The following is a 13,601-nucleotide window of genomic DNA, read 5'->3' on the forward strand; positions in this document are numbered from 1 at the left end:
ATTAAGATTTATAAGGTGGTAATGAAAAGAAACTTTCATTCCAACATCCTAATTTCAGAAGAGATATTGAGCTGTAAATAAGGAGATACGTATGAAGACTAGCTGAGCATCCCTCTTGCCACATTATTCTGCCTTTGAAGTTATGAATAACAGGTCATATAACAGCACAAATGAAGACCTATATGAAAAACATAGTTATTGTCAACAAAAATTACAAGTCATAGTTCTGTTTTTTTTTTTGTAAATATACAAATTAATGTATTTATCTAAGATTAATGTAACCTGAACTATCGTTGAAAGTCCCTTTTAAATCTCTGACGTTAAGCATCATACCAAAACTATAACAAACACATCGACCTTTTAATCTAACTATAAAAGTCCTTATTATGACGACCCCTTATGTTATACTGTACACCAAAATATACTTATTATTTATTCCCATTTTAATTAAAAAAAGCTGACTTCCAAGTTTGTGTGTTTGCTTCTGTCTATGTGAAAAGAGAGAGCCAATGCGACCGCCATTAAGCACCACATATAAAATTATATTGTTATGTCGTCTAATATCTTATAGATACCTTTAACAAGTTGTTGTAATATTAAATGTCCAATAGTATTCTTAATAATAAAACTCGATTTCTTGAACCCCCAGTTCTGATTTTGAAAAATCGTCTCGATTTTAAAAGTGTTCTTCATATGCTGCAGTGTGTTTCTTGCACATGGATATCCATTTACTCATGTGGTTGTCTGTTACTTCTTAGACTTACGAATTGTTATGTACATCCACCTGAAGTAAGTTGGGATAGTTTTTGTATCCACTGACGTAACATGTAGACAATTGTAACTCAACTTACTTTTGTTTCTTTCCTTTATCATAAGGGTGTAAGAGACAAACAAAAAGTTTAACAACAATGTAAATCATGCAGATAACAAAGATTAATCAAATCAAACATAATATGTGGTAAAATCGTATAATCACTAATGATAATGAAATGAAACTGATTTTACATTATCATAATAACGTTAAATTAATCAATTCTAATCTCCTGGACGCATTATTTGCATAATATATGTATAAAGTTCAAAAGATTGCATAAATGCCCGTCTCGCTGACTCTATGTCTCCTATTAACTGAAAAGTTTTGCCTAGTATACTGTAAGATATAGCTTTTAGTAAGGAATTTGCTATGAAATAGTTTTCCTCTATAGTTAATTGGAGATCTTGGAGAAAATCCCGACATTGTTTGGTATTGTTAAGATGATAATGGCATAGGAAACGTAGGAAATGGGTAAAAACTACTGGGGAGATAAAGCGTTCATTGTGTTCTCCTTCAATTCGTATTTCATCTGGTACTAACACAGAGTTTGAAGAAAATATCACATGATCTAAATGAAGAAACTTCAACAACTGAACAATAGTCATCTTCCTAAAAAAATGCAAATTAAACAATTCTTTATGAATATGTGACAAATTCATGCGTTCGCAAAGTTTTTCCGGTGTGCATTTTAAAAGACAATACTGGAGAATATCAACAGCTTTTTTGTATTCGTTTGTCCTGTAGAAAAATGAAGCTAACAACAACCATCCAGAAACAGCGTCATGGCGCGTACCCAGCAAAAACTTACTTATAGAGGTATTATATTGTTTGTAAGTATATTTGTTATCGAATTTGTCATCCGATTGTAGTAATCGGTGACTTCTGTAACAATATCTTGAGATATAGTACGCGAATAGGGATTTGATTTTTGAACTGTTGATAGACAACACTCTGTATATCCCATTTTCTAAAATGAATTTATTATACAACATTTTGTCTAAAACATGAATATTTGAAAATAATAATGCTTCAACATTGCGGACGTGTAAACAACGTGGCTCCTCCCTAATGTTATTTGTTATTGAATCGAAATTCGAAATTTGGCCTGAAAATAAGATGCATTGCCAACCATAACTTGTTAGAACATGCAACGTATTTAAAAGTATTTGCTGTGATTGCCCCTTTATTTTATTCTCAAATAAATTATTTTCAGGAATAAAATAATGTGGACACATTGAGTATTCAATATAATATATTAACCTCCTAAAACATCTCATGAAACACGATATTAAGTTTTCAGGTTTCCATATTGATGTAGACGATTCTTCCGATATCCAAAACATAACGGTTTTCATGAAATATGAACACAGCAAATCCTTAACATCTAAGGCAAGAGATATAACGTCTTTCAGTAAAATTTTCAGTAAAGCATAACAAAGCAACTGACTGTGGGTTAATGAATACATTAACATTTTTTCTCCAACAGAAAACGATATTCTCCATTCTAATTTTTCTTGTATGGATCCTTTTACACCTACTGGAACAAAAAGTACACCATGCCTAGCAATAGACTGTTTCACATTGTATTCAGGCCAAGAGTTATTTGATCGAGTTAACCATTGTTTAGCTGAAGTTATCCATGATTTACTACGTAAGCAGAAAGCTAAGTCAAATAATCCATATTTGTCGGACAAACATGGACCGTGAACAGTCGGTAATATAGTGTTTGTAATTCGTTCCCGAAAGGAACTGTTTGAAAAGTAGTAATCACTTCCTATCTCATCACAGCTCTTAAAGACACGCCGATCATAAGTGTGCACTAGACGTAACTTAGTGAAACCTGGATGTGTATCTTCTGTTTCCATTGTTAAATATGTTGTTACCTCAGGATTAAAATGAATGGTTGTGCCTTCACAGACTGTAGCCCATTTCACAGCAATCATTATATCTAAATCGCTACCGCGCATCTCTAGTCCCTCCCCAAAACTTCCACTGGTGATTACTTCACAAACGTTGTCGCTTTGTAAAGAGTCTCTTATATTGTTCATCATTCTAAGAGTTCTTACTTGATCATCTGTTCCAACAATATTCTGACACATATACTTATATAGAGCTACTGATGCATTATGTGTGACTTGTTCTGAAAAAAAAAATGTTTATCTATATCAGACAAATTAAAAGCAGATACAAAGAGATTGAGATGACTTATCGATGGTTCGAGGTTAAAGTGTAGTTTTTCAAGGTCTAATCAAGTAAACATGAACAAAGGTATTTCTGTATATTTTATTTCAATGTCATGATGTACAGTGCAATTATGTCGCAGGAGGGAGTGGAATATTTGATCATTACAATTCAAAGCCCCCCCCCCCCTTATATGTTAAGTGTTAATAGTGATTGTAAATAAAGGCAACAGTAGCATACCGCTATTCGAAATTCATAAATCGATTGAGAAAAAAATAAATCCAGGTTACAAACTAAACTGAGGGAAACACATCAAATATAAGAGGAGAACAACAGAAACTCAACACTAAAATGCAAAACACAGAAACAAACTATAATATAACAATGGCCATTTTCCTGACTTGGTACAGGACATTTTAAGAAAAAAATGGTGGGTTGAACATGGTTTTATGGCTAGTCAAACCTCCCGCTTTTATGGCAATATTAAATATAGCATTCAAATGACAAGATTACATGACAGGACTACAATACAAATAAATGGGAGAACATACAGGACAGAGACACACACACATAATAGCTATCAAAAGGTACCAGGCTAATAATTTAATACGCCAGACGCGCGTTTCGTCTACATAAAACCCATCAGTGACGCTCAGATAAAAAAAATCGACAACCAAAACTAGTTCAAAGTTGAAGAGCATTGAAGACCAAAAGTTCCAAAAAGTTGTGCCAAATACGACTATGGTTATATGCCTGGGATAAGAAAATCCTAAGTATTTAGAATAATTCATACTTTTCCAAACAGTAAATTTATAAAAATGACTATATAATAGATATACCTGTTAACACCGATGTGGTGACTAACTACAGAATAAAAAGGAATACGTAAAACAACCTAAATCATCACATAAAAAGGCACAGCCGAACAACGTATTATATGTCAGCCAAAGAAATCGACGCACAATGTGACGTCACATTTAAATTTCAATAAATTTCCAAAAAATAGCATAGAGTTCAAGATTATGTTTGTAATACTGATATTACATGTATTAGTAACAATAAAAATTACAATACTTTTTAATTTAAAATTGTGGTAGTAATTAGATAATTAATTGTATTATCAAGCTATGTGGGTATTTCTTCAAAATCGAACTGTAAACTAGATACATCGTATTAATTTAGTTGAACGAACTGGGTGATTAATCATCTTTACGTAACACAAGAATAGAAGAGAAACTACAAACGATAAGACATTTGACAAAATCCGTTGAGAATAACACATTTAACATATGTAAGTGACATCATCTAAACTGTAAAATGTTACCAAAGTTGTAACTATAAACAATATTATAAGTACTATACCAGAATCTCGTTATATTTACGTATATTGTTTTGTATATTTCGTTTGAGTGATTAATCTTCCTTCTATCAGTTTTCATTGTGAAGGTGTACATAGTACGGTGTACCAATCAAAAATATCAGGATTATATGTTCACTCTTGACTATGGGGTGAGTACCCAGAATCTGCTATTTACAAATGTTTGTCCTTGTCCTTGTTTTTTTTCGACCGACCTTTGTCTTTAAAAAAACGGTCAGGTAACAAGAATATGTATCTGATTTTTTTTTAAACTAACGCAGAAAAATGCACGACATACTTGATGTACGTAGCTCATGATTAACGTTTTCACACATATATAATATATAATGTTAAACAGTATATACTTCAAACAACTAACGGTTTAAAAACAAGACAGATCGCAAGATTGCATCAACTTACCCAAATAGAGATTTAATTAAAGCCTGAATATTTAGACATTGTTTATTTTGTTAAATAGTGCCGTTTTTTTTCAAACAATATTACAACTTCATGTTACGATTTGACTGGGTATCTATATCCAGGGAAAATGGTGGTATTTATTTTTTCTATAGGCAACAACACAAACATTTCTTAAATTTACAACTTGTTATGATAAAATGCCGAACAAAACAGTTATTTCTGGTATTAGTATATTTTTTTTCTGTTCTACTCTGTTATATAAGTTAAATGGTATTATGGCCATTTTCGAACGGAGCTTGTGCATGATATTCATGCCCACCGTCATTTTACATCAAGTTTATTTTGGAAGCCTTTTCAAATAATTCCCAAGCAATTATTTAAATGTGGTTTTAAAATTCATATTGTAAATATGCATACTAAAGTTATTCAAGAATACAGAAAAAAAAATATTATACCCTTTTATCCAATCACAGCGCTCGTAAGTTGTCTTCCCTCACCTGCCTTGGGTACATGAAAGTACAACATAAAGTCGACAAATATAACACTACTGTTTTCCCTCAAGATATTGCCAGGTAAAGTCTCTATGTAATATTTAGAATTAAAGAAAATAAGCACCCTGAAACCAATTACCCTTCGGGAAAGTTTTATGCGCAATCTATGTGACACAAAACAAAGATTTGAAATTTGCATTTGAATTAATCATGTAAATATTACTTGCCATTCTTGTTGTTAATTTTGAAATTCTTTACTTTCACGTCAGACATTTCCCTTATAAAAAATATGGAGATGAGGTATGATTGCCAATAAGACAAATATCCACCAAAGATCAAATAAAGTGGATGTAATCAATTATCGGCAACCGTATGGCCTTCAACAAAGAGTTAAATTCATACCATATAGTCGGCTAAAAAAGGCCCCGACATGGAAAATGTGATACAATTCAATGGCGAAAACAAACGGCCTAATTTGTAACAAAACAATTTACGAAAAAACAAATATAAAAGACATGAACCAACGACAACCACTGAACTGCAGACTCCTGACTTGGGACAGGCACATACAGAATGTGGCGGGGTTACACATGTTTGCGAGTGCTTAACCCTCCCCATAATCTATGGAAAGCCAACGGGGTCAAAATTTTTACTTCGTAACTTGTCAATTTGTAACTTGTATCTTTGTAATTTCAAACTTCTTACTTCGTAAATTGTCAATTTGTAACTTGTACCTTTGTAATTTGAAAATTCGTAATACGTATATTTGTCAATTTGTAACTTGTAACTGTGTGATTTCAAAATTCTTTATTGGTATATTGCAATTTGTATATTGATGTTTTGTCGATTCGTTAAATGTCGATTCGTAAATTGTCAATTTGTATATTGATGTTTTGTAACTTGTCGATTCGTTAAATGTAGATTTGTAAATTGTCAATTTGTATAATGATGTTTTGTAACTTGTCGATTCGTTGAATGTCGATTTGTAAATTGTCATTTTGTATATTGATGTTTTGTAATTTGTCGATTCGTTAAATGTCGATTTGTAAATTGTCATTGTTGTATTATGCGAACGATCATTATTACGACAGATGGCGCTCGGTTTCCTCTTTGGTGTATAAGCCTCCTGTAAGTAGGAGCACTTCCATGTGGAGTATATACCTTAGTAATTTTATAAATCAATTATGTACAGCATATGCAAATAAAAGAAAATAAATACATAAATACATTGTTCGGTTTATATGGCATATACCAGGGACTCAGCTTTATATAGAGTTGACCTCGAATAAACATGTATGTCTACCGTACTGGTCACTACACCTGGGAGGGGTGTGTCACTTCCTGTATTTAGGTATATACTGATGTGTCGCTGGAATGAGCTCCCTTATCAAGGCGCTGTTAATTGTGTGTATTGGCATATATACTATATTTTTGGCTCCCTTATCAACTTCGCAAATATAATTAATACTTTCACTTGGCAGGAAATTTCATCTGAATATTTGACCGGGTCAAAATTAGACTAAATACATGAAATATAAGACTGACCTGGAAAATTCAAACTTATATTGTTCTGGGCCGCAAATTTTGGACTAAATGTATGATGGGAGAAATGGGTTAACACCTATTATTCCTTAATATTATAATCTTAAGATATTGGAAAAGAATGTAATTTATATCTAATGATTTTTTAATACAAGAAGCACTGAAATGGATGAAAAATCTTTATTTATTTGGCTCTCGTGTAATGAAGATAAAAATATTTTATATCATGTACTTTGCAAAACAAATTGAATGAAGTATTATTTTAAATGAGTCACTTAGTTAATGTATACTAGTACTATATATTGAAACTGTATTGGTATATGCAATATTTTGTAATAAAATCTAAAGGAACCAGAAATCTTATCGAGAACTTAAATGGACTACTCATATTTCAATCGTAGCCAAGAATGCAAACTCAACCGTGACTAGGATTCCTGGTAAGGTATTTGAGATATTGTCGACCAGAATGCAAGAAAACCGCAATATCTCACTGGTCAATAATGGAGTATGAAGCAATAGTATATGGGACCCCTACGAACATCAAAAAGCTCACCAAAGACAAACAGACAAAACGCTTAAGCCAGAAGCTAGTATTTCTGTACGAAGTGGTTGAGGGGCTGGTTCATGCTATAGAACTTGACAAATTTTAAAAAAAAGCTCGTCCAAAAAGAACAATTGCTGCCAAGGGATTTGACAATTATCAGTCAATAAATATTGTGGAAAAAGAGATCAAGAACTACACAAAGTGTTTTGAGATTTCAGCGATCAAAATCCCACATTCCAACTCATTTTTGGTAAAAACAGTAATCGAGTGGAACCTCCTTGAAGACACTGTAGTGCGCACACCGAGCGTTGACAGCTTTAGATACTGCTCGCGTGCATCGTCAATAAATCATCTGTGCTCTCTCTACCATTGTATTAAAGTCAGAATTGGTACCCCGAACGTATTCCTACAGATACAGATACAGATCTAGAATGAACATGGTACTGGATCGACATATACTAGGAGTTGTCTCCTCTTTTTACCAAAATGACACCCTGCCGCTTTGACTTGTCAGATAGAAGATCTCGCCATTTGCCAGACCGAAGCAATTATCTCCAATCTGCTTACCCTAATTTCATTTCCCATGAACATCTTTGAACATGATTCGGGGTTTTGGCTGGGGGTTGCGAGGGAGGGCTGGCAGGGAATATTTTGAAGAGTAAAAAGGTGGCAAACTGTGAGACGGGGTAGCCTGGGATCCTGGCTCACTGTTCGACAGAAGAGCGACAGGCGGAATACAACAACATGGTTTCGTCAATTGGATATTAGAATGATTCATAAAATTATTTTTAATTTCATATGAAATGCAAATTTCAAAATATTTAGCTTATATAATACAAGCGCTATTGATTAACATCGTGAATCAACTGTTAATTAACGATCCGATCGACAGCAGTTGGTAATGAGGGAATCGGGAAAAAAAATTTCTTTTTGTTTTGTAAATTTTTATAGAACGAAAAATCAGGTTGTGGTAATCCTTAGCTTCATGATCAGAAAAAATTTAGTAGGCATGTACAAATGAATATTAATATATTATATATATACATGTATGTCAGCCCTTCCCCCTGAGGACTCAGTCAGAATAAAATGGTCCGATAATAGCATTTTTGGATTAATAGAAACCGTTTTTACCTGGACTTTTACGTACTGATGTAGCTTTTTATAGCCGACTATATGGATTGGGGTTTTTTTCATTGTTGAAGGCCGTACGTTGCCTATAATTGCTTACATCGACTTTTATATTTGAACTTTGGTGGATAGTTGTCTCATTGACAATCATTCTGTTTATTACCGCATCTCCTTATATCTCATGACAAGAAATTGCCTCCGTTGAAATTCTGCAAACACCCCATAGAGCAAATTACATGGATGATTAATATTGACCATTTGGTATATGGCCGTGTTCTAAGCGACACGTACATGAAGGTCATAAATTAATTTGTTGAATGAAATCAATTCTTTATCTTATAATGAGTGCCGTAGGAGGAAGACCGGAATTTTAAGCGAGGATTTCTTGGCATGTTACAGATAGAAAACTCAGGATTAGAATTCATAGAACAGGAAAGGGGCAGTGGCAAATATTTCATCATGGTATATTTTGAACACAGAGAGAATTACCCCGGCACCCTTTGCAAAAAAAACATTCTTTTTCTTATTTGTGCCTTCGGACTTTATGTTTTGAAGTATAGTTTCACTTTCCATATTCGGTATTTATTCAAATGTAATCTCCACATGGTAAAAATCACGTGATGCAGGAATATAATATCTTAGAGTTAGGCTATTTCTTTCTTTTCGGGCGGGGACTCCAAGCAAACAACATGCATGTGTATAACGGCACTGCATATTTTCGTATTAAATAAAGAAAGTTGCCGGTCCGGTACATGAATAGATTGATTAGAAAGCAAAGTTTTAATTTTAATTAGATTTGAAAGCTTAATTCGAGGGTTGAAAATAAAGAGTACAAAAAGGGGGGAGGGGAGGTGTTCCACAGGGAATATTTTTATCTTACGAACTCTACATTTGAAAGGTTTATTATTTATTTTATTTAATTAAAAAAGAGAAAAACAAATGTAAGACAAATTGTGAATGGTCTTTCTTCCTTTCTCTCGTTACAGATAGAAAACTCAGGGTTAGAATCCATAGAACAGAAAAGGGGCAGTGGCAAATATTTCATCATGGTATATTTTGAACACAGAGAGAATTACCCCGGCACCCTTTGCAAGAAAAAAACATTCTTTTTCTTATTTGTGCCTTCGGACTTTATGTTTTGAATTGTAGTTTCACTTTCCATATTCGGTATTTATTCAAATGTAATCTCCACATGGTAAAAATCACGTGATGCAGGAATATAGTATCTTAGAGTAAGGCTATTTCTTTCTTTTCGGGCGGGGACTCCAAGCAAACAACATGCATGTGTATAACAGCACTGCAGATTTTCGTATTAAATAAAGAAAGTTGCCGGTCCGGTACATGAATAGATTGGTTAGAAAGCAAAGTTTTTTATTTTAATTAGATTGGAAAGCTTAATTCAAGGGTTGAAAATAGAGAGTACAAAAAAGGGGGGAGGGAGGTGTTCCACAGGGAATATTTTTATCTTATGAACTCTACATTTGAAAGGTTTGTTATTTTTTTTATTTAATTAAAAAAAGAGAAAAACAAATGTAAGACAAATTGTGAATGGTCTTTCTTCCTTTCTCCCATGCCAAGAAATTGCCTCCGTTCAAATTCTGCAAACACCCCATAGAGCAAATTACATGGATGATTAATAATAATCATTTGGTATATGGCCGTGTTCTAAGCGACACGTACATGAAGTTCATCAATTAATTTTTTGAATGAAATCAATTCTGTATCTTCTAATGAGTGCCGTAGGAGGTAGACCGGAATTTTAAGCGAGGATTTCTTAGCAGGATTTACCCGAATAATTCAGTCGCTATGTTCCGCTAATATACGATTACACCATTAACCTCGCAAGTAGGAGAGGTCGATTAACGTGGAAGGAATGAACTATTTGGGTTGTATTTTTATATAGTTTCCGTTCTCGAACGTTACGGCCACCTGTCGTCTTCAGAAAACAAAATGTTCTGTATACATGTCATATACAAATAAAAATGTTATTATTCTATTTGTGTTCTTTAAGATGCATTTGCTGTACATATATGATTGATACAAATTACTTAGGTATATATATTTACTCCATATGGAGGTGCTCCTACTTACAACGGCTGATTCACCGAAGAAGAAATTGAGCGCCATCTGTCGTCATAATGATCGTTAGCATAATACAACAATGACAATTTACAAATCTACATTTAACGAATCGACAAGTTACAAAACATCAATATACAAATTGACAATTTACGAATCAAAATTTTACGAATCGACAAGTTACAAAACATCAATATACAAATTGACAATTTACAAATCGACAATTTACGAATCGACAATTTACAAAACATCAATATACAAATTGACAAATCACACAGTTACAAGTTACAAATTGACAAGTTACGAAGTAAGAATTTTGACCCCGTTGGCTTTCCATAATAATTTGGGACAGTGTTGTAACAGCACAACACATTTACCTTAAGAGTGTTCTATAAGCATTAAACTTCGGATTGTCCTGTCAAAATGAAAATTTTTCGCGATTAAGAAAAAAGCGACAATATCCATATGGGAACAAAACATAAAGTTGAACTTAAAAATAGAGCTTCAATTTGAGATACAGTTCGCATTTCATGTAAATTATGAAAAGTTAAATCAGAGTTTAATTTGCTTACTTCGCAGTTTAAATTAGATAAACAAAAATAACCCTTCGCATACAATTGATTCTAATGGAACACCAGAATCAAAGTAAAAACATTTAAGATTTCATGTCGAAAAATTATCATCAAGGTCAAGTGAATTTTTTTACAAATCGTTGTAAAAGATCAGTTCAGTATGAATTGTAAAGTCTATCAGCAGAGATTTTTTACAATATCAACGAAGATGCATATATCAAGAGACCTGTTGAGTTTTTGTGGAACATAAGTTCACTACCACATTTTTGGTAGAGTTCGTGGTGTACAGATCTTAATTGTTTGTGTTAATTTTGAGGTTTCTTACTGATTAATTCTCATTCACAGGATTAAGTGATACGACTAAGTCTGAGAAAATCATCATTATCAACTACAATGTTGTTTAATAAAAGTTTTTACTGTACAAATTTGTATGCTGTCTTTATATTTCTTTTGTTTTGTTATATTTAATTTTAGTGGATGAGTTTCTGTCAAAAAGCAACACACATGTTAATTCGCCTTTCGTTAATCTTAAGGCTAAGTATAATGCTTTTTTCTGCATTTAATCAGTCTCGAAATGAGTATCAATATTTGAAATTTAATAGCGAGAGATATAGTTGAATACTAGAAATGGGAAAGAATGTCAAACAGTCTCGTTTCTAGGAGAACTAGAATAATCTATATTTATGTTTATCCCATATTCACTTTTTAAAGCAAACGAAGTAACATTTTCAAAAGATGACATGTGCTTTTTTCAAACCAATAGCATCGTCTGAAAAAAGTAAAATCACAAAAATACTGAACTCCGAGGAAAATTCAAAAAGGAAAGTCCCCAATCAAATGGCAAAATCAAAAGCTCAAACACATCGAACGAATGGATAACAACTGTTATATTCCTGACTTGGTACAGGCATTTTCTTATGCAGAAAATGGTGGATTTAACTTGGTTTTATAGCTAGCTAAACCTCTCACTTGTATGACAGTCTGAATTGCAGAGATTCCCCTTCATCATATTTGTTATCATTTAAAAAATGACAAAGATTGTCGTGTTAACTGTTGATTTAGTTTACATTTTTCAGACATGTGGCACACAATTTAATACAATGTTTATACGTATGTCCACTGACAGGTACTGTATGTTAAAATTTAGATTTACTGTTTTTGTGTGGCTTAGTTGTTGGCCTTGTGTAGCTTAATCCTTGCCTTGTACAAACAAACACATAGTCAGAATGAAAACAAAAAATACTCTTCCGAGCTTCAAAATTAAATGGTCGTTTCTGATACTGATGAATATTCAATTTACTTACACTCATGCTTTTCAAATGTCAAAGTATCTTTTCGAAACGGATTTACTATATTTCAACGAGTAGAGAATAGATGTATTCCATCGATCTGGTGATATACATAGTTGCCCATGTCTTTTATTCAGGACTGGTTTAATAAAATTTATTTTAGTTCAAACTATAAAGATTATTGTAAAAGAACTGATATGGATTAAAAAGAAACGAACACATGTGTAAATTGAATAACTATTGAATAATAAGTAGATAAAAGAAGATGTGGTATGAGTGCCAATGAGACAACTCTTCATCCAAGTCAAAATTTATAAAAGTAAACCATAATAGGTCAAAGTACGATCTTCAACACGGAGCCTTGGCTCACACCGAAACAGCAAGCTATAAAGGGCGATAAAAATACTAGTGTAAAACCATTCAAATGGAAAAACCAACGGTCTACTTTGTTTAAAAACGAGAAACGAGAAACACTTATGAACCACATCAACAAACGACAACTACTGAACATCAGATTCCTGACTTAGGACAGGTGCAAACAATGGCAGTGGGTTTAAACGTTTTAATGGTGCCAAACCTTCACCCTTATCTGAAACAGTAGTGTAACATCACAACATAGAAAGACACGCCCTAAAATATCAATAGACATGGCTTAACTCAATCAAAAGACATATTAACACCAGTGAACACACACTGAACAATTAAATTTGATCTATGATACAATGTAAATACAAAATAAATAAACAATAGGAAAAATAAGTAAAGTAACATGTGAAATGTTAAACAATTTAAGAAAAACAATATGCTTGTACAAAAATATCAGCCATTTGCAATTACTTTAAACACAGGTAAATGAAATTAATAAATGCATATTTATTACCTGACATTTTTGTTGTAAACTTTGATATGTGTTCCTTCACAACGGGCATTTCCCAAGTATTTACTTTCGTTTCTATTAAAAGACAACATGACATTGATATCTTTAAAAAGGTATTCCCTATAATTGAAATCAAATAGTTGTGTAATTCTTGTGTTTTGATACTTCAAATAGATAATAATCCAGTTATAAATATGTGACTATTGAACCAAGTTATATAGTACGTACAACTACAGTTCATTGGTTATATTAGTTTTTCCTTAAGATTAATTCACAACATTACTTTCTAAATTCCGCTTATCTAATT

General features: G+C 32.7%; 1 protein-coding gene across 1 annotated transcript; it reads right to left on the reverse strand.

Moving 5' to 3' along the window:
• Window positions 1-358: 358 nt before the first annotated feature.
• LOC127714792 (uncharacterized) lies at window positions 359-13,336 on the reverse strand. Its single transcript, XM_052220827.1, has 2 exons — window positions 13,298-13,336; window positions 359-2,954 (listed from the first exon to the last, which is right to left on the reverse strand). Exons 1-2 carry the CDS (start codon window positions 13,302-13,304, stop codon window positions 1,036-1,038), a joined length of 1,926 nt encoding a protein of 641 aa, XP_052076787.1. The 5' UTR covers window positions 13,305-13,336; the 3' UTR covers window positions 359-1,035.
• Window positions 13,337-13,601: the final 265 nt, after the last annotated feature.

Source organism: Mytilus californianus, unplaced genomic scaffold (genome assembly GCF_021869535.1).
Source record: "Mytilus californianus isolate M0D057914Y unplaced genomic scaffold, xbMytCali1.0.p SCAF_9, whole genome shotgun sequence".
NCBI lineage: Eukaryota > Metazoa > Mollusca > Bivalvia > Mytilida > Mytilidae > Mytilus > Mytilus californianus.